This window comes from Schistocerca cancellata, chromosome 3 (genome assembly GCF_023864275.1).
Source record: "Schistocerca cancellata isolate TAMUIC-IGC-003103 chromosome 3, iqSchCanc2.1, whole genome shotgun sequence".
NCBI classification, from domain to species: domain Eukaryota; kingdom Metazoa; phylum Arthropoda; class Insecta; order Orthoptera; family Acrididae; genus Schistocerca; species Schistocerca cancellata.
In genome coordinates, this window is record NC_064628.1 from 109,519,197 (window position 1) to 109,546,641 (window position 27,445).

At 43.3% G+C, this 27,445-nt stretch overlaps 1 protein-coding gene across 1 annotated transcript in view; it reads left to right on the forward strand.

Moving 5' to 3' along the window:
• LOC126176151 (uncharacterized) overlaps positions 1-26,321 on the forward strand; it is a 47,155-nt gene extending 20,834 nt beyond the window's left edge. The window contains exons 2-4 of the mRNA XM_049923293.1: positions 16,187-16,564; positions 23,047-23,192; positions 26,190-26,321. Coding sequence (XP_049779250.1) covers positions 16,187-16,564; positions 23,047-23,192; positions 26,190-26,321 — 656 coding nt within the window. The remainder of the gene's footprint in view (positions 1-16,186; positions 16,565-23,046; positions 23,193-26,189) is intronic.
• Positions 26,322-27,445: the final 1,124 nt, after the last annotated feature.

Here is a 27,445-nt window from a genome sequence, read left to right on the forward strand (position 1 = left end):
CGAAATTCTGGCAACTACATCATCTTTTTGGGACTCGTTAGTGAAGGAGGCAATTGAGATTCGCTTGACGTCGAATTTAATAAATAGAGTTAGTGGTTTCAGCCTTGATAATCATGGAATCCGGCACTTGGTGTAATAAACTCACAAAGACGTCGTCACAGTGCAGCTCACAACGATATATCGACATGCCAACACAGATCGAATGCTTAGTCATAGATGTAACTCGCGTATTGTGCACGCCCCTGCCGCCGACGAACGTCTCTGGCGCATTTCCATGTGTGGTCGCATGCGCAGTTGCGCGGTACACGTGTGTAAAGGGACGAAGCGAGCACTGGACCGGCAGTCTTGCGGCTCACTCTGAAGATGACTGAACGTTATACAGCCGAAAAATTAGAAGAAGAAGGAGAATTCTTGCGGCTCGACGTAACATTCTTTGCACAAGACGTAGGTAGCCAGAATCCGAACTTTTTGAAGTAGGCTAAGGGAACGCCGTTCTTATTCCAGGATCACTCCTTGTATACCTCCGTAAGCAATTAAGTGTACCCATTTGGAGTGGAGAAGGGCCAATTATAACTCCCAAAAATTTATGTATATCGATCACCGTCGCCCACAGAATGACAGCATTATCAAAACCCGCTAATTTCAAAAATCGACATTTGCCTCGGATGATACGGGTACCAGGTACAAGGCAAAAGACATCCAACGTAGCCTTCAGTAATGGAATCTCAGCGGAAGAACGGAGTAACACCATTACCTCATCCGCGTAGGCGAGCACCGAAATCGTCCCTTCCTAGTGTGTCCATCCTTGTAACTCAGCGACGATTCTTCTAAATGGTCTCAAGTGATAAAACAATGATAACGAAAGCGGAGTTCCCTACGGATGGTAATTGGTCAAAGCCCTACGGATGGTAATATAGGGTGGCAGTAGCCCACTTACAGCCACCGAAACTTGGATACAAGTAAACAAATTATACAAGGCTCCGAAAGCCCATATCGATGGTGTTTCGTTTACTGGTTTGCACGCTGACACTTGTTGATGGCTCAGCAATGAAATCTGCAGCAGTCTGCAGAAGGGTTACACTTCTGACACGTTGAACGATTCTCTTCAGTCGTTGTTGGTCCCGTTCTTGCAGGATCTTTTTAAGGCCACAGCGACTTCGGAGATTTGATGTTTTACCAGCTTCCTAATATTCAGGGTACACTCGTGAAATGGTCGTACGGGGAAGTCCCCACTTCGTCGCTACCTCGGAGATTCTGTGTCCCATCCCTCGTGCGTCGCCTGCAACACGACGTTCAAACTCACCTAAATCTTGATAACCTGCAATTGTAGCAGTAGTGACCGATCTAACAACTGCGCCAGACACTTGTTGTCTTATATAGGCGTTGCCGACCGCAACGCCGTATTCTGCCTGTTTACATATCTCTGTAATTGAATACGTATGCCTATACCAGTTTCTTTTGCGCTTCGGTGTAATTACTTCTTTACACGCCTGACGTCTGTAACAGCCTGATGCCCACTTAGATAAAAGTTACGTAAGAGAGAGAGTAGTAAAATACTTGCATCTTCCGAAATTCCCGATCTCTACCAGCGCAGAATTGTATTAACGTTTTTCTGAGCATCGGCATTGATTGCTGAACCCACCTTTCAAAAATAGAGGCGTATCGCGCAGTTGAACGGAGACTTAAGTCCCACACTTCTCGGATCACTTCATTGGGAGAACAATCCTCCAAGTCACCGACTATCATGTGTGATTTAAAGTAACAGTCACTGCTCAGTGGTCAGCGAAGTTTGCGGGGATGACATCGATAGCCAAAATGTTACTACACACCCTATCAGACAAATAAAATCTCTCAAGCCTACTGCTAGAAGTTAAAGTAAAATAGGTATATTTGCCAAGAGTCGAATATTTACAGACTCAAAAATCTTGCTGTTTCATTGAACAAACTAAATCTTGCAATTCCCGACTGAAATTAAAATTGGGAGACTAATCTGCAGTATACAACACGCAGAAAAAATTGCCACCTATTAGAACATCGTGCAAACTTTTCTGTAACAAATGAACAGTCTCTTCCTTGTAAGATCGGGAACGATCCAAAGTGCGTCCGGTACAGGACGGCGCTTAATGGAGAATCAAGGTCAAGTGAAAAAAAGTACATCCTATTCCTCTACCATTGTCAAGAACTTCAATCCTTTCAAAGGGAATACCCTCCCTAAAGAACAAGGGAGTCGCCGTGGAACATTCAGAAGCCACATTAAACGTAGTGCAGAAACCAGACAGAGAAAGGTTCATAAATTGTCCTTCCTTTAGGGATACGACATCTGCACTGGAATCATAGATAAACTGACAAACGAAGTGAGCCGCTAATCCGATTCCACCCTATTAACATTCAAGGAAAGAACCTTCTAGGCCTGCATACTTTAACAACAAGAAACGAAATTCGAGGTGCTGATAAGTAAATTACATCATCAGTTTATGTCAAGATCCGTTGCCGAGTACAGTGACGAGTCGGTCGGTGGAGAGGCTCCCATCCCCGCCTCTGGGATCCTTCTGTGTCTTCTTTTTTACGAACCACTACCCGTTCAGGCTGGACGCGTAGTTTACAATGACTACGAAGTAATACACCATCAGCAGTCGAGGACGTAGGTGGTTGTTGAACATTAACCAGAGCAGGTGACAAACAAGGAGGCACAGACGCCCACTCATATGATGGAATCCTTGCATCTCAGATCGACACACAAGAGAGGAGAAGACACCACAACATCTGGGTCGACAGGTGGGTTTTCATGCCCACAAATCGCCTCCACTGGAAACACAACAGTTGGTAGTTCCAACGTCACCTGAATAGGTGACATCAAGGGAATAGGTAATTTTAGGGACGCCGCAATTTGCTAGTGTTGTATCATTTGAACATCAGAAGGCTCAACAACTTCCACACTCTTGGGTGGTTCCGTAGGAGTTACCTCAGCCGCGGAAGGAAAACTAGGAGAAACACAAGAGACCTCAGCAACTGTTTTCGCACTATCGACCCCATCAGAAATGCAAGACTCAGCACTGCAAGAAACTTCAAGTGACGAAGTTACTTCAGGGAAGGGTGGGTGAGGAGTAGAAGTACCCAACTCCTCACCATCCTACGTACGAGGTTCAAAAAATGGTTCAAATGGCTCTGAGCACTATGGGACTTAACATCTGAGGTCATCAGTCCCCTAGAACTTAGAACTACTTAAACCTAACTAACCTAAGGGCATCACACACATCCATGCCCGAGGCAGGATTCGAACCTGCGACCGTAGCAGTCGCGCGTACGTACGAGGTCTCTTACGTTGCACCGCGGGCACTGCCAGCTTGGCAACTACAATTTCAGGACTCTGCTGCGAGAGTAAAGGCGAAAAGTTAAGACGTGGCACCAATCTAGTGAGCAGCAGAAACGATATCAGCTAACGTCATTTTTCTACTCTGTTCAAATGAGTACTTCAGTGCCAATACCCGCCATGAGCAATTAGATTAAGTTGGCAACTTTCACCTCAGAGAAAGCATATCCCACTTGCTCACTATAAGTAATATGAAAGCGGTAACCACGGACTTGTAGGTGGGAAGGAATGTTACGTTAAACTGCCATTTACACTGAACAGATTCCGCTATAACATTGCAACTGGTGCTGAGTGGACTAGTGTTCGCGTTGTATGCCCTCACATCACCATAAGGGAGCGACACCTTTTAAGTGAACTGAATTCCGGCGGTGTCCGCCCCCGGTAGCTGAATGGTCAGCGTGACGGATTGGCAAGCCTCTGGACCCAGGTTCGACTCACGGCCGGGTCGGGGAATTTTCTCCGCTCAGAAACTGGGTGTTGTGCTGTTCTCATGATCATCCTATCACCCTCATCGATTGCAGGTCGCCGAATTGGCGTCAAATTGAAAGACCGGCACCCGGCGAACGGTCTACCCGATGGGGGGCCCTAGCCATACGAATGAATGAATCAACTTCTGGTGGGAGATAGAACATTCGAAAATTGTTATAATCCATATACGTGTTAGGGAGCAGCACCATACTTGTGGAACCCACATTATGCTTAAGGGGAATTTGAGAACCTTATCATAATCAGAATAGGCAGTATGAACCTGAACAGATCTTGCATGAATTGTATCAACGAGCCAATCATGAATGTCCAAAGATCCAGACTTCACGGAAGCGTTGGTTTATCAAAACTAAAGCTGACTGTACATTTACTTGGAATCCATGGCGCACATTATGAGCGGACTACGCCGCTGCTAACGGACGGACACACACAACAACTAGCGATAAGGACCAAGCAACGATACGACACACATCAAGACATAATAAACACTGAGGAAAGCTGTCCCGGGTGCTGTGAGGTGGTAAACTAATAATCTTCGCGCTCGGCCCTCGAGGCAGAACTCATTCCTGTACCATGCGCCACTATTATTGGGGACAACCTGCATCCCTTGCTGCTTTATGTCTTCCCAATGGCGATGGAATCTTCCCACAAGATAACTATCAGTATCACAACGCTAGAATCTTGCAACAGTCATCTGAGTGACATTATAGTGCGCCCATGTTCATGTCTTGCCCACCAAATAAACCTGATCTGAATTTGATGGAACACTCTGAGACGCTATCAGAAGAGAACACATGGTGTACATAGATATGAAAAAAGGGTGGGGGGAACATTGTGGAAGGCAATAGACAAAAAGGGGCGACTGTAAAATGGAGATAAAAAAACTGTAAAGAAGTAGCGCACACAAAAAACTCACACACTGGGACAATTAAAAGAACGCAAGGCGAAGTATGACTGGAGCACAAAAGTATCGACATATGGAGTATCAAATAACAATCACTGACAGGAACACTATGGACAAGTCCAGCATACAATTAAAATCACACCTCTCGACACACAGGAGAACAGCACCAAACACAACACTGATGTAACACACTGATGACAATGAGCAAAATGGAGGATCTGCCAGGTGCAAGGAGATGAGAGAGAAGGGAAGAAGGGAGGGAGGGGAAGAGAGGGGGGAGATGGGCGGGGGGCATGCCGAAGAGGGCCGGGAATGGAAGGATGTGGAGGGAAAGAGGCGAGGATGGAGTGCTGGAACTCCGCAGGGAGGGGGGACGGGATAGAAGGAGGAAAACCCGCAATGGGAGAAGGAGAGGAGAGGGAAAGAGGGTCCCTGCAGAGGAGGGGAGCAAGGCCCGGTTACAGTTGGAAGGAAGGGTGTATGTCACAGTGAAGTTCAACATGCAAGTGGGGGAGGTGCTGGAAATTGTCCCGATGAAGGAGATGGAGGGTGTGGAGGTGGAGAGAAGGAGAGATACAGCGATAGAGGCGCCACAATGAGCGGGGGGCAGAGAGGAAGGAGGAAACCAGGGAGTCGGGGGGATCAGGCCTGCGGACAGTGTAAAGGATGCAGAGATGTTAGAGGAAAAGGAGGAGGTGGGGGATGGAGATGAGGTCATACAGGAGCCATGTGGGGGAAGGAAGGTGGATAGCAAAGGCAAGGCGGAGCACATGGCATTCAAGAATTTGGAGGGCCTTGTAGGAGCGGGTGGGTGCAGAGATCCAGGCAACGCTGGCATAACAGATGATAGGACAGATGAGAGATATGTAGGTGTGGAGGATGGTGGAAGGATGCAATGCCCATGTTCGGACAGACATGGAAGTGGAGGCAGGAATGGGCTTTCTGCTGAATGGTCAGGAGGTGAGGGTTCCTGGTGAGGTGACAGTCAAGGATGAGGCCAAGGTATTTCAGGGTGGGGGTGAGCTGGATTGGACAACCATAAAGGGTGAGATAGAAATCATGGAGGCAGAAGGAGTGGGTGGTGCAGCCTATTTTGGTTGCCTGGATTTTGGAGGGGTTGAGACAAAAGAGCCACTGGTTACACCAAGTGGTGAACAGATCAAGGTGGGTTTGGGGGGTGCGTTGGGACCATTGAAGGGTAGGACAGAGAGCCAGGAAGGCGATGTCATCAGCATATTGGAGAAGGTGGACAGGTGGGGGTGGCTCGGGCATATCAAGCATGTACAAGAGATAAAGGAGAGGGGAGAGGATGGAGCCCTGGGGGATGCCAGCAGTGGGATAAAAGATATGGGAGTTGGTGTTGTGGGGGGTGACACAGGAAGGACGGCATGAGAGGAAGGAAGGGACCAGATGGACAAAATTGATAGGCAGGGCGATGGTTTGGAGTTTAAAGAGGAGAATGGGATGCCATACATGGTCATAGGCATTTTCGACGTCGAGGGAAACAAAAATGGCGGAGCGACGGGAGTTAAGCTGAAGGAAGAGAACGTGAACAAGGTTAAGGAGTTGGTCTTTGGCGGAGAAGGAGGGTTGGAAGCCACACTGGGAAAGGGGTAGGAGGTGGTGGTGATTAAGGTACTGATGGATACGACGGGAGAGGACGGATTCGAAGACCTTACTGAAGACAGACGTGAGGCAGATGGGACAATAGGAAGAGGCGACGGAAGGGCGTTTGTTAAGTTTGAGGAATAAGAGGACACGGGAAGTCTTCCACAGGTCGGGGTAGAAGCCGGTAGAGAGGATGACGTTATAGAGATGGGCAAGGACAGTTAGGAAAGAGAAGTGGCTTTCTCTAAGGTGGCAGTAGGTGACACAGCCGTGACCAGGAGCCTGTTGCGTTTGGACCGGAGGGTAAGTTCAATATCTTGTGCTGTGATTGGAGTGTTGATGTCAGGGGCCGGCAACTGCAGGAGACTAGGAGCAAGTGGAGCGACCGAGGTATCGGTGCGTTCCATGACAGTGGGGAAAAGAGAATAACGAAAGTGTGGATCATCAGGGATGGAGAAGACCTCAGAAAGGTGGGAAGGGAAGTGGTTGGCCTAACTGAGGTTGTCAGGAAGGAGGTGGTCGTGATGGAGAAGGGGGTAATGGGGTGCGGAATGGGAACGAGTAAGGCGATGGAAGGCGGACCACTACTTGGAGGAGTTGATGGGGAGGGTGGCGTTCAGTCGTGTACAGGTCTGGGGCCAGTCCCGGCGTTTCTTTGCTGTAATAATGTTCCGTACGTGTCGCTGTATTTGCCAGTGGCGTTGGAGTGTATCCCTGTCACGAGGGCACAGGAACGAGCGATAGAGGCGGCGGGATTCGCGGAGGAGGAGGACAGCAATCCCTTGCCTTCATGTCGATGCTTATATACTCGCATCGAAGTCGCGCTACGTTACATATACGCTGCAGCATCGCCCTCAAACGGAAACTTTTTGAAAGCCCCTTATAGTTTACCCACCATCCAGTTTTCTCATTCATTTTTGCTTTGCATTACCTTTCCTTGATTTTGAAACTGTGCTCATCTGATAGGAAGTACCTGTTTTTCCTGCAACTGAACTTCACTAATTCCGACTACATACGACATCCACTCACCAATTTCTCTTTAAAAATTATTAATCTACCTGACTAAGGGATGTAACCTTCCACTGTTCCGGGCCATTGAACGTAGGTTTGTTTTACCTGATGACATTATCTTCTTGCCCAGTCCTGCCCTGGAGACCCGACTGGGGGACTATCGTACCTTGGGAAGATTTTTCCGAAGAGGACGTCATTAACACTAAGCCATACAGTAAAGCTGCAAATGCGGAAAAGTACGCAGATCAGTGTGTTAGTCACTCTGTTGCCCTTGCTACTATTAAAAAGGCTGTTGATCTTCTCCAGGAATCATACTTTAATATGGACTCTTCATAGATACCCTTCAGATGTAGTAGCCTCTCCCGTTTGGACGTTCAATTAAGCCAACCGCGTCAAGGTGCATTGGTCGTCGGGGGTGGCTGTCGTTACTTGAATGAGAATATTCATTTACTTTATATTCTTCCCTACTGTACGGTTCCGGCAGCGTATCGATTTTGAAGTGTCTAAAGAGAGACGAATCACGCGTATCAATAAGAGAGGTCATTGTAGCAGTTACTGTGCCTCCAAGAAACCGCATGTACTCTGTTCTCTGTGTATACTACATTTGTCTTTTGGTTAATTGTAGTTTCTGTTATTTCACATTTCTCATACGTCTCTTTCCATCTTTCCAATAGCTGACACGTCCAGAATTCTCTCACTTCAACGTTTCTTAGTCAAAGATGGCAGATATATTACACATTGTAAATTTCTAATTTCTTCGTATCGTTATAATTTTATATCTCCAAAATGTGCTGGGATACTTTTCAAAACATATGTCGCTGTCTTTGTTACAGATCATTGTGTCTGAAACAGTTTCTGTAACACATAAACCTTCAATATTATGTTATCCAAGCTGGATCTTGCAATCCCTTCTATTAAAGACTGTTGATAGAGAACGAAACCATCAATGAATACATTTAAAACATTAATTCTCCTATCGCATACATCTTCATATAGTTATGCTTATTATGTAGCAGCTGCGAAGAACTGAAGATGGACAGAGAGAATTATGGATATGATCACACATAATAGCGTCACATAAATTCTTTGTTGCAAAATTTTACATTTACGGACAATCTGGAAGAGTGAAAATTGTTCTCTTCTGCTCTCTGCTTACTCTCTCACAGTTAGGATATGGTGCGCAATAAAACAAATCGAATATATACAAATAACTGTTAATAATGAGTGAGTAAAGCTCTTTAATTACTAATGAAACACTACTTAATGATTTGCGTAAATTAATAAATCTTCCCTCAGTGACAATAGTATATGAACGACCTGCCCGTGAGAGGTTCCTCGTATACAAAATACATAAACTGAGTCGTAAAATAAATGACAAAGGGAGCAGTAAATACGTGCGTCCTACTCTTATCAAGAGATACGAAAAGGTGAATATTGAAAGCAAAAAAAAAACTTTCTCGATGGAAAGAATTGCTACACTACCGGCTCGCGTCAGCTATAAAAATATTTTCAGTATTAGTAATTTCTGTGCGTAGCCGATTAAGTAAAATTACACTAATATACAATGAAAAACAATATAGTATACTCTAAGTATTAGATTCGTCAGAAGCATGTGATCACCTCTTCAAATTTGTTCTAGTGAACGGCAAAACGGTAGAAAACGCCGTTCACTTGAACAAATTACATGAGCAGACAAATATCTATTGATGAATGTAATCCTGTATTAAAATAACTGAGGATGAGCAGCAGGTCGTGGCAGTAAGTAAAGCTCTTCAAAAGTATCTGTGGATGGTTCCGTTCCCTGTGTACAATCCTTGGTACATATTTAGTTGTTGTGTTCGCTCTTGTGAGTCTTGAAGACATCGTACGTTTATTATGCATCATTTTAGCACCTGAATTTCTAGGCATTTGCCCTTCGTTAGCATTCATTATGACACAGTTATCATGAAAGAAATTCACCTTTTTTTACATTTCTCATTTCCCATTGTCTCAGAGTCCAGCAGAATTCATGTAAACAGAATCCAGGGAATGTGGTACAGATTGGAAATAAACGGCGACGTTAATTGAAATGGAAATTTAAAAAAATCCGATGAAAAAAGCATGTTCAGCTATATTATACAGACAAAATTAAAACTATTGGACATGCAAAGTGAGACGCTGAGGAACTACTGGATACGAAAAGTGAGACGATGAGAGCTCGAATTTAGTAAGGGAGATCGTGTACAAATAATATGGGTTGCGTATCTCTAATTTATTTTCTGTAGTGAAAGGTACTGAGTACTTCGAGATACTGGGGCTATATTTTAGTTAACACAACAGCTTTATTTATAAATGTATCGCAGGGTACTACGTAGTGAAATGTAAATCCAGAAAAGAAAATCAACTTAACTGCAATAAAATATTGGCAGCGTTAGCTGCAATGTATGAGCAGGAAATATATGTGTACCCTGCAGTCACATAAGGATTAAAAAATTTTATCTTCAAATTTGGCTTTACTCGGAGCTGTGAATTGTTATAATTTAGCAAACGGGATAAGCAACCCTTTTTTCCAATAATATTTCATTTTTTTCTTAGGCTTTGCGACGGTTTATGTAAATGGTAGTCATGTACCATAAACCGTAGTAGTTTTGTGATATTTCTAAGTTCGGATTCAAAAACGTACAGTTATGGGCGTCGGGGATTGAAATCATGAAACACCATTCTATGTAACTACAAAGAGGTTTACGTGGAACAACTCATAAAGTCTTGCTATTTTGTATTGTGATGTGGTTCATGCAAATTCCTACAAGAATATCAAAGAAGACAACTGTTCAATTCACCTGCTGGAAGACTGGTTTACAAGGAATTTTAATCTTTAAAAGAAAACAAATATGTATTGTGACTGCCAGAACTTAAAATGATCGCGATGACTGTTTTCGAAAAATGTGGTGAATCGCCGTCCATTAAGGAATCAGTATCCTGCACTGTCATCGAAAATTTTGTCAGGAACGCTATGTCATATCGCAGCAGAGATAAACGGGAAACCATTAATGAATCAGAATATCATCCACTGTGTAGATGTATCCTTTGTTATAAGAGCGAAAAGTCCGTTATGTGGCGGTATCACGACGTTGTACGCAAAAATGTCTACAAGCTGCAAATGATGAAGTTTTGCTTTCAGATAATACACACTTCAAAAAAAAGTTTTGCATTCCCTCAGTTCCGAGAGGTCCGGAACCTGTACAGTAAATTGGAATAGAGATCAACATAAACATTATTTACGCCCTTTTCATTGCTCATGAAAACCACACATTGCGTGTTGTACCAACATATAGCAAGGCCTTCATAGATGAGAACGCTGTATACACAGGTACCTCTAATACCCAGTAGCACGTCCTTTTGCATTGAATCATGCCTCTGTTCATCGTGGCATACTATCCACAATTTCATCAAGGCACTGTTGGTCCAGATTGTCCCATTCCTCAACGGCGATTCGGCGTAGATCCCTCAGAGTGATTGGTGGGTCACGTCGTCCGTAAACAGCCCTTTTAAACCTGTCGCAGGGATGTTCGATAGGGTTCATGTATGTAGAACATGCTGGCCACTCTAGTCGAGCGATGTCGCTATCCTGAAGAAAGTCATTCACAAGATGTGCACTATGGGGACTCGAATTGTCGTCCATGAAGACGAATTCCTCGCCAACATGCTGCCGATATGGTTTCACTGTCGGTCGGAGGACAGCATTCACGTATCGTACAGCCGTTATGGCGCCTTCCATGAACCACCAGCGGCGGACGTCGGCCCCGCATAATGACACCCCAAAACCTGCGCCTTGCTGCGTTTGCTGGACAGTGTGTCTACGGCGTTCAGCCTTACCGTGCCTAAAAACACATCTCCGACGACTGTCTGGTTGAAGCCGGCCGAAGTGGCCGAGTGGTTATAGGCGCTTCAGTCTGTAACCGCGCGACTGCTATGGTCGCAGGTTGGAATCCTGCCTCGGCCATGGATGTGTGTGATGTCCTTAGGTTAGTTAGGTTTAAGTAGTTCTAAGTTCTAGGAGACTGATGACCTCAGAAGTTAAGTCTCATAGTCCTCAGAGCCATTTGAACCATTTTGTCTGGTTGAGGGCATATGCGACACTCACGGATGAAGAGAACTTGATGCCAATCCTGAGCGGTCCATTCGGCGTGTTGTTCGGCCCATCTGTACTGCGCTGCATGGTGTCGCGATTGCAAAGATGGACCTCGTCATGGACGTCGGGAGCGAAGTTGCGCATCATGCAGCCTATTGCGCATAGTTTGTGTCATAACACGACTTCCTATGGCTGCATGAAAAGCATTATTCAACTTGGTGGCGTTGCTGTCAGGGTTCCTTCGAACCATAATCTGTAAGAAGCTGTCATGCACTGCAGTAGTAGCCCTTGAACGGCCTCAGTGAGGCATGTCATCGACAGTTCCTGTCTCTCTGTATCTCCTTCATGTCCGAACAACATCGCTTTGGTTCACTCTGAGACCCCTGGTTAGCCGGCCGCGGTGGCCGAGCGGTTCTAGGCGCTACAGTCTGGAACCACGCGACCGCTACGGTCGCAGGTTCTAATCCCGCCTCGGGCATGGATGTGTGTGATGCCCTTAGGTTAGTTAGGTTTATGTAGGTCTAAGGTCTAGGGTACTGATGACCTCAGAAGTTAAGTCCCATAGTGCTCAGAGCTATTTGAACCATTTGAGACCCCTGGCCACTCCCCTCGTTGAGAGCCCTTTCTGTCACAAAGTAACAACGCGGACGCGATTGAACCGCGGTACTGACCATCTAGGCATGGTTGAACTACAGACAACACGAGCCATGTACTCCTTCCTGGTGGAATGACGAACTGATCGGCTGTCGGATCCCCTCCGTTTAATAAGCGCTGCTCATGTATGGTTGTTTACATCTTTGGGCGGGTTTAGTGAGATCTCTTAATAGTCAAAGTTATTGTGTCTGTTACACAATATCTACAATCAACGCCTATCTGCATGAGTTCTGGGAACCAGGGCAATGCAAAATTTCTTTTGATGTTTCTAGTACTTGCAGAATCAGTTCGTTCGCGTTTCCACAACATAGACACATTACCAATTGTCAACTTCCTCACCTTTAGAAGGGTTGAAACGTTCCTGTAGTATTTTCTATTCATCAGACATCCAATGACTAGTCCACATTCGTAGTCACTGAGCCCTCCTGGCCGATCCCTTACGCTGAAACAACTTCTCTATACTTCCTCCTGTTTGCTGTCGTACTGACGGGCCCACCTCCCGTGACATCTAGTGATCCACACGCGGGTGTCAGGAGACTTCTGATCAGACAGTTTGTATCATCAAGATGCATTGGGTCTACTATAGAATGTCCCCCTAAGAGTCATAGGGAGCATTTTGCCTTGTGTTTCGGCAGATGTCTGCAATCTCGTTTTTACATTGTGTAGCTGGAGCCATCCGAAACAAATAAGCGCATCACATCTTTCATGGGACGTCCAGCGTCGACGAAAAGCATCCGTTTGTTTCCCATTATAAACAAAATTATTTTTAAAGCGGATCTTATGTGCCCATTCTGTAGAGCTGTCCCAAATTAGTATTCGAAAACCTATTTCCGTCACTTGACTGTGAATAATGTGTTTATTTCACCATCTAGATTTCGTCCTGAGGCCATCTCAAGTGTTACAGCGTCAAAAATCGTCCGACGCATGTGGAGCACAAGTTATCGTCGAAAAATGTACTTTACGGAAGGTCGATTTCTGACGTTGTAACAGTTGAAAATAGGCTAATGTCGAAACGTACATAGCCAAATAAATACACGTATTTTACGAACTGTAAGACTGTACAGACTGTAAGACGCATCTTTACTTTTAAACAGTTTTAAAAAAATAACATTTGTACTATTTTTATTGTTAGACTGCAAAGCCAGGTTAAAAAATTCTTACTTTATAAAATTGAACTGACCTTTAAAATACCTGAAAATAGTCATCTAAGCTTCCCTCTTCATCATCTTCTTCTTCTCCGTCTTATTGCTCTTGATCGTCATCATTGTCCTCTTCATGTATAATATGGTCTTCACTGGCATCGAGAGCGTTACTCATGTCCACTTGTTGAAAGGTTTAACGATGACGTCTTCTCTCATTCTAGACCATTACTAAGTTATCCATTGACACACTTGTTTGACTGTGGGTCTGTTCAAAGATCGTACGGTGTGAATTCGTGTTGGGTTTGATCCATCACCCATCTGTTCCATTCCACCCTCATATACATTTTAAATGGTTTATTTATCGAGACATAAAGAGGTTGCAGCTGTGAAGCAAGTCCTCCCGGAATTACAGAAAGCTTCGTATTTCACTCTCAGTTTCTCTTTCACGAAATTTTTCAAATGACTACTAAACTGATCTAGAACAAGAAGAAAACTGTTTTTCACAAAGCGTCTTTTCTTCTCTCCCCCACTCTGTTAACCCATAATTCCATAGCAGCCTCCTCCATCCAGCCCTTCTCCAGTACGTGAACAACAACAACTGGTGGTATTTTGGAAGGTTTTGGGAGTGTTTCGCTCTTGAAAATGATCACTGGATTAAGTTTAATACGGTCAGCACAAAAAGGAAGAACAACAGTGGAGTGCATTTTTTTGGGTCCACTTGTTTTTATAGTTACAGTTTTAGTATCTTTCATGGCAACAGTTCCGTTACTGGGAACGTCAAACGTCAGAGGTGATTCGTCGACATTCGCTACTCGGCTTAGTTCTATACTGGCTTTATTTTGATGTTGAACAATAAAGCGATGGAAAGATATATTTTCTCTTCATACTCTTGTGGTATTTTCTGAGAGATTTTGGTTTTAGTTCGCTTGCTAAGTCCATGACGCTTAGTGTGGTAAGTTCCATTGTAGTGCTAGCTTACGAGCGCCTATTTGAATCATTTTTATATAAATTCCAGTGCCATTTTGACGGTGTCCTTAAATCCATTTCAATACATCATCTTCTAATTTTGGCCATTTTGCATTCAGTCCTCTATTTAGTCTTCAACTTTTTCAGTTCTTCTTTACTACCCCGCCAATTGCGAATGGTTTTTTCTGTTGGTAGAGGATCGAAATACAGCTCAGCTGCTCTCTTTCCATGGTCTTCTGCAATGCTATTATTTTAAATTTATAACCCGCATCATAAACTAGCTACTAACAAAAATAATGTTCTGTTGCTGATAGCACAAATCGCTTTCCATTCAAGGTCTCCAGCACCATACACTGCACTGATGCATCATCGACTACACAGTGTTCTGCTTTCGTCATGGCAAGGCGGGAGGGAGACAGTGTTAGCAAGCTTGTGAATACCCGCAACTCACATTCGTCGCATCGGTGCACTGCTGCTGCAAGCTGAATCCAGTATTGCCAGATAGAGACAGGTTGCCCGCGGCATCGAATATATGGCCATTTTTAAGATTGGAGGGAATTTTAACTCAAACACGGGACATTTTTATATCAATTTCGAATATAAGACTCACCTCAGTTTTGAAGGAAACTTTTTGAAGAAAGAAGTGCATCTTATAGTCCGTGAAATACGGTATATACAGTGAAATCATGAGGCGGAAATGCCATTTCGAAAATTTTACAAGATTGTTGCTCTAGACAAAGAAAAATCACCAAATTAGTTTACAGCGACATTTGTTTTCTCTGTATGTATTAACAGGGACGATAAAACACGAAGAACGACCTACCCTCGAAGAGCAATTAAACAGCGCTACAACATGACGGTAGCAGTCGGTGAGGGACAGGTAATTCTTCGTGATTTACTCTTTCTGTTGATACATACAGAGAGCACAAATATCGCACTAGACTAATTTTAGACCATTCTATGGAATGAACACGTAAAATTCTCCCTTAAAAATTAATTTGATAGTAATACGAAACAAACCGACTCTTTTTATCGACGCTGGGCGTCGCATGAAAGACGTGAAGGGCATTATTTGTTTGTCCTGACTCCAGCTACACACTGCCAGACGAAAATTGCAAATATCTGCCGAGACATCGGAGAAAGTACACCTGACGACTATTAGGAGGGACGCCTGGTATGAAGCGTAATCCAGCCCCCTTACCTATGGCTTTTATGCTACCAGCAACGCCTTAAAACACCACATGCGAGATTTGTATATTCTCTTTGTCGCTACATGTAAACTATTAGTCCAACAGAAAAGATGAACAGTGTACTGGGATGGATTTTCGCTGGAGCCACAGTTTTCGAGTTATCCTAGAAAAAAGCCTTTGAAGGACACTTTTGTACGTTTTTCTTGAATGATTCAAAAAAATACTGCCTCTAGCGAAGATGTATCTCAGTACAAAATTAAACTACATTAATTTCCTGCAAAAGAATATGTTCATTTTTTTCTGTAGGATTAATAGCTTGCGCATAGTGACCGAGAGAATATGAAAGTATTGCTTGTGGTATTAGAGGATATTGCGGATTGCACAAAACCTATAGGTAGCGGCAGCTGAATCGCCCTGTATATACTCGTATACACCCATCTTCGTTGCCATTTAAGCAATCATGTCTTCCCCGGCCGCTGGTAGCTGAGTGGTTCTAGGCGCTTCAGTCTGGAACCGCGCGACCGCTACGGCCGCAGGTTCGAATCCTGCCTCGGACATGGATGTGCGTGATGTCCTTAGGTTAGTTAGGTTTAAGTAGTTCTAAGTTCTAGGGGACTGATGACCTGAGATGTTAAGTCCCATAGTGCTCAGAGTCATTTGAACCAATCATGCCTCATACACTCCACACTTGTTTACCTCAGTTCAATAATGGAAACTCAACAAACGATGTGATATGTGTTTCAGGTGGCGGCCACCTAAGCAATTTGCTCTCCAGTCACGGGAGCAGTGAGAGCAGCAACCATTGCTGCCGACAGAAAGACGGCGACAGCGGAGAGAGTGAGAAGGGAGTACAAAACGCCCTGATGATGATGATGGGCACCTTGGTAATGGGGAAGATGATCATGCTGATGCCAATGATGTTACTGAAGTCTGCTTCCGAACTTCTTGAGTCATTACTCTCTCTGGCGATGAAAGTGGTGGAGATGGCGCAGAAATTGCTGGAAAGAAATTCCGAGGGTCGGAGAGGCAGCCAGCACAGCAGTGGCAGAGGGGACGGAGGTAGAGGATCGGAGGCGACCCACAAGCAAGTCGTCGTGCTGCAGCTCCCAAAGGACCACCACGGTGAGGGCAGCAGCCATCCTGCAGGCAACAAAGTTGAAATACGCCGCTCAAAACTATTTTCTGTCACACTTTGAAGCATTTTGTTCATTATAAAGCATGTAAATTTCTTTGTAACCTTGCGTTCCAGGGAAATGCTATTACCGACTAAACTAGGCACATACCAATCAAGACAACCTACCTCTTACCTCCCCTCCCCCTCTTTGCCCCCCACCACCAGCCCCCCATTAGAAGTTTTACTTGTGCCAGTCCCTATCTTCAACTTTTCTAACTTCACCTGACTACCACGCAAGACTAACATTCCTAGAAGAAAGGATGTTGCGGGAAGCAGCTTAGCCTCGATCCAGGTGCTTGTTTCCAATGGATTGTACTGCTACAAGTAAAACGTGAGTACTGCCATGGTAGCTTAGACAGCAAGGGCATGATTCCAGGTTCGAGTCCCGGCCCGGCGGACAATCTGCCTGGAAATTTCAAATTCGCTGCAGAGTGACACCTGCATTCTACGCTTCGTCACATATCTACAAAGTGAAATTTCCTTTCATCCATTGATGAATCACTTGCGAGAAGAACTTCAAACTCTATTTAGAGGTATCTTTCTTTATTGTCATCGCAATTTCAACATTTCTGTCACTATCAAGGGCAATCAGTCTGTAATAGTGTCCGGTGTAAATTCAAGTTTTACCTGATGGTGTCAACTGGAACCACCACTGTAATGTAAATGATAAGTTTAATTATTTTTGAAAGCAATAAGACGTCATTTGCGATCACGATTGTTCGTGGCCCATCTGGAGGCGTCATAGGGTACTGTGACGGCAGTTTTCATTAAAACAGAACGAAATAAATTTCGTCGTGACGTAATGCCTTACGTTAATTTCATGCACTCTCAAGCTTCAACTTTTTTCGATTGTGATGCAATAGTTAACTTTTTTGGTATTATTGTGGTATGAATGAACAACAGTGGACTCAATTAATTTACCTTTATTTCTCATTCTCTTGCAAAAGTCAGTTCCTTTCATGCAATTCGTTATTGAGTCCATTTTATTTTACGGTATACTAATTAAGTTTTATTCATATTGTTATAGTATAAACTAACAACAATGGCACCAAAGGCTATACTTTTGTTTCTATTCTCTTTCGATAAACTGCGTTAAAGAGGTGACAGGAGTTCAAGGTTGCAAAATAGCAGAAACATTATTTACGTGAAGCTGAGACAATTTCATATTTACAGTGAGTTCTGGAGGAGGAGTAGACGTAGGTTCCGTAAAATTATGAGATTCTTGAAGTTATCCGAGAAGTCTATACTTTCTGTACGTTTACTGATTGATAAATTTGCATTTGTTTCTGCTGAATGGGACAAAGTCATAGAAAACTCTACAATGTGTTACGAACTTGGATCTGACGTAACGTCAGGCCAACAACTCCTCCCAAGTAAGACTAGGTCTTCGTTCACACACTTCGTGGATTCGAAGCCCGGCAAGTATGAAAAAATTCTGATTAGGCGTGGTTGTTGATATTAAGAACACTCTCAATAGTTTCCCTTATGTTGCTAGGGACAACGCATGATCCCAAGACGAAAGGGTTTCTGATCATGCAGTGATGCGTCTTATGTAACCATTTCCCTCCAATGGCAGAAACGTCATTATAATTATTACTTCACTTCCCTCAACCTTGCCAACAAACTGAAAGAAGAATAGAAATACATCCTGCTCAAAAATTTTGAACTGATTATATTTCCTTAACAGTCTATCAAGGAAAGAAAGTAAAAAATGTACTAGTTCCCTTCATCCTAGTGTAACCATAAATAAAAACGAGGAAAACACTCCAGAAACTGTAACACAGTAGACAAAACAGCCAGGCAGTATTCAGCCAAGGCCCCCACAACAAGATGGCAAACACATTCCTACTACAATACTCTTGACCTAGCAGGAATAAATGCGTGTGTAGTATTCGGGTCTGTTGCTGGCAAAAGATCAAAACAAAACATGTCATTCACCGATTTGCAGAATAATTACACCCTGGCTGTGTGAGGAGGCGCTAACTTCATACGACCGCAGATAATTAAGAAAAAAATGTAAATATAAATGAAGGCGAAATAGCGGAGGCACGTCTTAAATGTCAAGTTCTTAAATTTTGGAAGTGTACTAAAACTACTTCGAAGTGCTCTGGTCGTATGTAGATGTTTTATGGAAAATACACAAAAAACTACAAAACTGTCAATTGCGTAGAAGTATGGAGTAGCTAAAATAGCTGTAAAAACGAATAATTCCTCACTTGCTTCCAATTGTTTGGGTCTTAGGGGTTTCAGTGAATTTAGTATATTTTTAATAACTGATGTTATTCTGTTGCATTTTATTTACAACTCTGTAGCATATAAATGACATAAAAACATTAAAAGATAATTGCTGTACACGAATTTGAAATGATAATTCAGAACATTGGATCAGAATGACCCATCTGGCTATTAGAGATGGCACGGAAACGTTGGTCGCCCTAGTGTTAAAAGCAGATCCATGATTGATTTTTCACTTTCCTCTCTGTCGATTGTGATACGTGGTGTCTTCGAGCATGAGGGACTGCTCTTCTCTTGAGATTCCTGGTTCTTTACAGAAAGGAGATCTCCACTTCGTTCTTCGTTATTCAGACTTGTTTGACCACACTGAAAGCGCGTGCACCACCTAAGCCTTTCGTCATATGATGGCTCATCCCGTCAACATAGCATGTACTGTTGCAGCGCTGTTCTTACTTACGTGGAGAATCTGAATCACTGCACAGTTCCCCGCACCATCAATGGGCTGTGTCGTTATGTTTTGGCCCATCTGGAGGCGTCATAGGGTACTGTGACGGCAGGATTTTTTGTGTACCAGTATTTTGGACTTGTACTTGCAAACAAAGTAATCACATAATTTTAATTTTTCGAGGCGATAATTAAAACCTTATACCTATTGTTTCCACAAAGAAAAGCACTCAGTAGATGCCAATAATGATAACCTTTTCAAACGTAGGTGTTGTTGTGTCTTCAGTCTGAAGACTGGTTTGATGCAGCTTTCCACTTTTGTCTATCCTGTGTACTTTCATCTCTGCTTAAATACTGCAACCAACAGGATAGTTACAACTAAAATTTCCCTACTCAAGAGGGCCCCCATGAAAAACGATTGATCATGTGACAAAGAAACTTTGTGGAAACATTTCTAAGGACACAAGGAAGAGAAATAACGAATACATCATTGAAACAGACACATCTTAATTTCCAGGTGAGAGAATAACATTAGATAACTGCGTACCGTGTTTACGTTCCAGGTTAGAAACGTTGCTCAATACGATGATCATATGCATCCAAGACAGCCTGAAACCGCATTAGAGGTACCATTTCACAACTGTTCGCAGCACTTTTCGAACAGTGGACCACTGAATGGTCAGCTTGTGCACTGCTTGAACGTCGCACATTAGGTCCAGCATTCTCAGCCATGGAAACAGTAACTTCTTCAACAATTTATGGTGCGACTGGTCGTCGATGCCTCCCAGGAGCAGTTTCCAAATCGGCACTTAATTCGAACTTCTGAATCATGTTCTTCAACCCCTGTGAGGAAAGAAGACCTCTCCGTATTCCTTTATGCGTCGATACCCGCGAAGGGCAGCAGCTCTGCTGCTATTGTTTTGATAAAACAGCTTCATGATTAAAGCCCTGCTTACCATATCTAGAACCATGTTGACTCTTTGCAACTATAAAAAAAATGGTGCAAATGGCTCTGAGCACTATGGGACTTAACATCTGAGGTCATCAGTCCCCTAGACTTAGAACTACTTAAACCTAGCTAACGTAAGGACGTCTCACACATCCATGCCCGAGGCAGGATTCGAACCTGCGACCGTAGCGGTCGCGCGGTTCCAGATTGTAGCGCCTAGAACCGCTCGGCCACACCGACCGGCTTTGCATCTCTAACGCACACTGATGCTTGTGTTTCAACCATACGTCGCGATACAGGTAGCGATGCGTAACTCTCAGGTGATGACACTAACAGTACTAACTACGCAAATCCTCCAGCAGACAGTCCGAACGTCATTCCTATAAAGTAGCCACCCATACGGTAAATAGTTTACCGTCTACATCGGCTCAAGTAGCGAATGTTGAATAATAACCAGCCTGTACATCCACCTAAGTCTGCATCCTCTATTGATTCCTCGGTCTCCCTCTACAGCTTCCACCCACCACACATCCCTTCACTACCAAACCGAGTATTTCTTGCTGTCTTGGGATTTCTCCTCTCAGACACCCCGTATTTTAGTCAATTTGTCCCACAATTTTTTTTGTTTCACAAATCAGTTCAATACCCTTTCATTAGTTATTCGATCTACACATCCTCAGCACTCTTCTTTAACACAACATTTCAAAAGATTTCATTCTTTTTTATTTTCTGGAGAGCTTATCGTCTATGTTTCATTTCCGTCCCATGCTACACTCCAGACAAAAACTCTAAGAAAAGTGCTCCTGGTATTTAAATGTGTTTTAGCTACTAACGATTTCCTCTTTTTCAGAAATGGTGTACTGCCACAGCCAGTCCACATTTTATACCCTCTACCCTTCGGGCATTATTTTGCTCCCCAAATATTTATGTACTACTTTTAATGCCTGATTCCTTCATTCGACCAAATACAGTTACACTCTTTTTTTTTCTTTTGTTGATGTTCATTTTGTTATCTCTTTTTAAGGCCCTGTCTTCCAAGTTCTTTGGCGTCACTGTCCGGATTATGACGTCTTCGGCAGACCACAGACTTTTAATTTATTCTCCCTGAAACTCTCTTTACAAATTTTGGTTTCCTTTCCTGCTTGCTCAATGTACAGACTGAATGACATTCGGGATATTCTACAATCCCGTTTCAGTTACTTGTCAACCAGCGCTTCCCTGTCTAGTCCTTTACCTCTTAAAACAGCATTGTAGCTTTTGTAGAACTTCAAACAACCTTTTGCTCCGTAATATCTTTAAGGGGCTCCGGAACGCCCTATACTTGCAATGTTAAAATAACGCTTATAAAATACATCTTTCCTAACAAAGTATTTGAGGTAGGAAGTTGAACTTTTTACAGATTATTTATTGGAATATGGGCTACAACTTAACACAGGGATTTTACAAAATTTTAGTTCAATTATTAAAGATGATTTTTTTTTCAATTGTAATGAAAATTCACAACATTTTTTTGCAATTTTTTATTTATATATTCAAAAATATACAGTTTTTTGGAAAAAGGCTTTGTTAAATTATGCAGGAGGTACTGTGTAACATTTACTGAAAGTTTGAAACAAATATATTTGGAAGATCCTTAGAAAACATGTAATTAGTATGAGAAAATAAAAGTTTTGGGAATCGAGCGACAAAGATTGGATTAACTTTTTAGTGCATTCCATGTCCATAGGATGGATTACCTTCATCGTCTGCAAACTCCTCCTCCAGCTTCCTCTTGTTCCTCCTCCTGTTTACTCTTGCTTGTATTTCTAGACTCTTTACAGCCCTGTCTGCAGCCCGAAGGCGTTCGTTGTCTAAAGCAAGCATCGCCCGTACCATGTTAAAACCTATTTTCATTCCCATATTTCTAAATACCTTGCACCTTACAATGTTGCCATCATTGAAAGTCGCAACAGCATCATACACACCAAAGTGAAGTGTTTCTATTCCAACAAATACAGTCTTGGGGATTCTCGACCATATAACACTATTTACACTTTCATTGGGGTTTTGAGTTTTTCCGTGAATACACTTTTCGACAGTTCAGGTGCTGCTAAGTCTCTGAAAATAGGTTTTATCACCTCCATTATTGCATGAGGCAGACTATGCTTATGAGTGTACACTTCACCAGTTAGCAATCCTTTGTTATATTTACACCAACTGTCTTCTTCTTTGGGACACAAGCTATGTTGGGGATTTTCATCGGTTGAAGAAGTATGAAAAAAAAAGAGCCCAAACAGCCTTCTTCATTTCGTCGACACTTTGTGTATTTTGCCTAATAGCCATTCCATAATAGTTCTCATTATTATACTTCAACAAAACAGAGACTCAAGAAACAGAATTAAATACGAATATTTTCGAGATAACTACAGAGTAAATAAACATGAAACAATCGACAATCACAGCAGCGATATATATAGAACCATCACAGGTTAGCCACAACACATACTTTATCTCACATCACTAAAATGTACCTGATGAACACGGACGTTAATAATAACACCATTTGACAGCAGTTTAACAGCGCCACAGTGTGTAGAACACATTTCAAAAAAAAAATTAAAAATAGTTGTAGTCTTCGGAATTGAATAAATTATATATCTATTAAAAGGTAATAGTCTGCAGATTCAGAAAACGCAAAAAAGTAAAAAGTGAACTTTTCATGATTTTGAGCCTTTCCGGAGCCCCTTAAACCTAGGTTATAACCATACATTTATTTCTTTCATTGTCCAAATGCTCGAGTTCAGTGCTCGTTTCCTCGCACAGAGTCCTGGCTCAGCGACGACTCACCGCACGACAGCTACGGCGGCGAGGCGCACCCGGGGCACGGCTGGAGCGAGGAGTACTCCCTGCACGCCAGCAGCTACCACCCCCTGGAGTGGTCGCCGCACGCGGGCGGCGGCGGCTGGCGGGCCTGGAGCACGGAACAGCGCGCGCACGAGGACCGCAGGCGGCGCGCGGGGGCGCCACGGCCTGTCCGCAGAGCCAGCGGCACCGGCACGGGCGGCCAAGCGCTCGCGTATCGCTACTGGGTCCCGCGAGCCAAACCTACAACCGAAGACTCTGCCCTGCTAATTGGCTGAATCGTCTGACTCTTGAGCAGTAAACAGGCTCTGATGTTACTATAATGGCAAGCAGCTGGGAGGCTGAGTTGAAAAATGTCGCGCCACTAACTGTTGCAGTATTATTACTTACTTCTGTTCAAAGTATACTTCTCTTGCGTTGTTGAACGTCGCTTCAAGTACGTATTTGCACCGGACTCCCGACAGTATAGCCTAACTACAAAGTACGAGGTGTTACCTAAAATTTGAGAGAAGTTGAATGTTGTGCCCGATCAGCGGTACGAACTTCCGCCGCTAGGTGCCCCTTGCGTGCTTCAGCTGTCAGTCTTCAACGTGGCGTCATTGTGAGTGCGTCGGCGTGATTTCACCGTGTTCTGCTGTATCTACTAATTTAGGAGTGGGTGACTTGAAGGTGTGGCGCAGCAATCAGTGGTAGTGATAAGTGGCTGGGTGTTGTGGGACCGTAAATACCTCTCCGACATTGTTTATTAATAACAGAACCCAGATAATCTGTAAAGGCCGTAAAAGAATAATAATAAAAGAAGACGTCTGGGCACAAGCTCAAGACACTGTTACCTAAATAAACATAAATAACAAAAGAAGGTATCCAAAATCTGAGGCTAATTCTACAAACCAAAACTTAAAAGTAGCAATAAATTGTATAACAGCACATAAAGAACGTCCACACCATATTGAAATATGGCGAAAGGTATACTACTTCACTGAAGGCAAAAATACTAGGCCACAGACTAATTATGAGAAAAGTTAACCAACCTAAATATAGCCTAACAATAGCATAAGAGCACGCCACCAAGATCTAATTCAACATAGCACCTTCCATGACTGCAACTTGTTTCAGGCAAAAGCAACTCCGCTTTACAGTGGCCAGGAAAACACAGAAGTCTACAATTGCTAGCAGAACTTAAATGCGAATCACAGTCACAGCACACTTGATTGTGGAACCGATATTCTCCTCGAGCGCCAACAGCACGACACTCTTCTCGTACACCGTGTAACTAACCTGTTTCTATGGGTTATTACGTTAAGATTAGGGTCGCCACCGACTCTAACTATACAACTAATCGAAGGTTTGGCAGAGTCGGAAAATAAATTAATTTGATCACAGACCAAAAAGTCATAAAAATGCATACGTTGTGATATCGCTCATAGGGGGGGGGGGGGGATGCGATGTAATTATTAGTATTGCCCATGCATTGATCACGAGGAGCAAACATTCAAAATAAAATAGAAAATGTATGAACACTGTGCATAAGATCAGCTCCCAGCAACACACCTGAAAATAAGGCCTAATCTAACGCATTTGTTTTAAAATAAAAGGGGAAACTAATCACTGGAGCTGTGCGTAAGCAAACGAGTTGGATGTGCTAACGGGAAAGCTACGAGGTGAGTGGCTTTGGTGCAAAAAAGTAACCTCGGAATACAAGAGAAAATTGTGGATAGAGTCAATTATTCTTAAGATATGGATGTGAGGCATGTACACAATTTCTGATAACATTAATTCCTAAAACATTAAACAAAAGTATCGATACATTCACCGTTATAATCTACACCTAAAAGCACTGGTGTGAATCATTCATGCAACTGCTGTTGCCTGATGACTCGTGAAACAGTACACGTTTCGCAGTACACCCGCGTGCCCACGTGGTTTGTGGAGGCCCAATTTTTAGGTATAGTGGCCAAGTTGCAACAATATCACATCACGCAATCATGAACAGTTAACATTCTTTAAAACAAACATGAGATCGGACAGTTAGTGACGACGGTAGCCCAACAAACTCTCATGTTCAACCACGCGGTTGGCTCCCCACGGACAAAAGATACATAAAGGAAGGAAAATTTACGAGAAGGCAAAGCTATCAATATTTAGAAAAATGAAACCTTATACAGGCACAGCTGAAGGCAAACAGACATTCATACAGAAGCAAGTGCTCACTTCTTATCGACACCTTTGTGTGGCGCTCTTCCGGCGGATCCAAGTCTGCTATAGAACTTTACTAAAAGAAAAATCTGACAAACTTCTGCATTCCTTGCTGTGGGTCGAAACTTTACATGGAGATGTATGATAATCACATTAAATACGTTCAAGACGTTCCTCCGCAAATTTTGTTAACATACTAATAGTATTGGATATCTTTTCTGCTGAAAGTTCACAGTCATCACCTCTTTGAGGTGTACTGATTTCGCCATTGGCACTAGTACTACAATCTGGAAAACTGTTAATCGCCTTATCGTCTACAAAGTCATTTTCTTTATCAACGGTCCTATCCGCTGTAACTTCAGTTGAGAATTCAAATGAATATTTACGTTTTTGAATAATCAGATCCATCAAAAACATTTTGTAAGTGTCATTATCCTGTTCTACACCGTCTTCCGTCGAATAAAGCCTTCTTAACGTGGGTGTCACAACATTTAAAACGTTCCAAATATTGATGGATTCGGTCATTTTTGCTATAGATGTATAACCATATGAATGGCGTGTACTAAACACACAAACAACATGCTGAGGTAGCTGGTTGACCGATGTGTTAGCCCTTTCTCCCGCCTCCCTCCACTGTGACTGCAAGCGCTGCTGTGTACAAACCAAGAGCAACACAGTCACACACCGTGGCAGGTGCGGTTAGGAATGTGGTATGCGACTGTGGGTGTGGGTAACATGGGCATGTGCTGAAACAAAAATTCCTGTTGGAGCCGAGAGACATCCTTCGTCAGCTCCGATGCCGCCCGATCAGCTGCGGACCGCCACACTGCACTCGCCGTCCCAAGCTCATTTGACACGGGGCCGCTCACCTGTATTGTCAGCTTGCTGACCGTTATTCGCATTTCCAGACGTGCACTTCAGGTTCAGGCGGTGTCTCCGGCAACTCCGGGAAGCATCCACTCCTGGACGAAGCCAACATCAGATGCCCCGTCGTCCATGAAGCGACCCTGCCCTCCAAGTGTTGTCCTGTAGCTGACTGATTACGACTTGAGGATGGCCGATATTGTTCAGTGCACTGAAATATGAACTGTCTTGAAAGACTAAACAGTGTGATGGGGTAAGCTTTGGATTATTTAGTCTGAGTTAATAAACGGTGATCCGCAATTTGGAAAATAGTCATACAGACATCATCGTTGAAACTGCAAAATCTTTATGTGCTATATTTACTAACACGACATATCCCGTCCTGCACCCTATTTAGAAACGTTTCAAGTTTTTGCAGTGTTTTTAGCCACGGAACGACGTGCTGGAACAGCCACTTGGAGGTTATTTGAAATTTTGTAATCTATTTGCTAGTTTATGTGCTACCCACAGCCATTTTTTGTGGTCCAGTGGTCTCCAAGAGACAGCAGCATCGTGAACACAACAAAGATCCTTCTCGATTGCATTGCATCACCCGGTAAGGCAAATTTGCGATACAGATTTTATTGACCATCCTCCATCTTTATTGTTACATCGTGTGCAAAACAAAATTCGCACAAACTGAAGTCAACAAAGACGGGGTAACACTGTTAGCATTTCCTTAAGAAAATAATTAACAGTAACCGTAGTACATCAGTTACATTTGCAATAACAAAACTCGCTCTCTCTTTTTCTTTCTCTTTCTCTCTCTCTCTCTCTCTCTCTCTCTCTCTCTAACACACACACACACACACACACACACACACACACACACACAGATAAAATACTCTGTCATTATATAAAGAACAGTCAAATGAAAATGATACAAATGCAACTCTTCACTTTGTACAGTGACAATTACACATCTCTACAGCACATATACACTGCTCATATACACCAATTAATGTTTGGCTGAATCACTGCAATATAAATACATTATTCGCACACACCCATCAGTATTTGACTGGGACATCGTTCTCAACGGACGAGTAAGTTCCCTATCCCTCGGTTTCCGCCTAGGTCTTAGGTGGCGCATGGTGTCACGGAAACTCCCATTTATTCCCAATTGGAATCCCTCATCTTTCCCACAATCAACTTGTCTGCGACTCTTCAATAGTGCGGATCTCGAACAGCCCGCTCCACTCTTAGGAGTGGAGAATGGACCTATGTAGACGGTAAATGCCTTCGTGGAAAAATTTTTGCG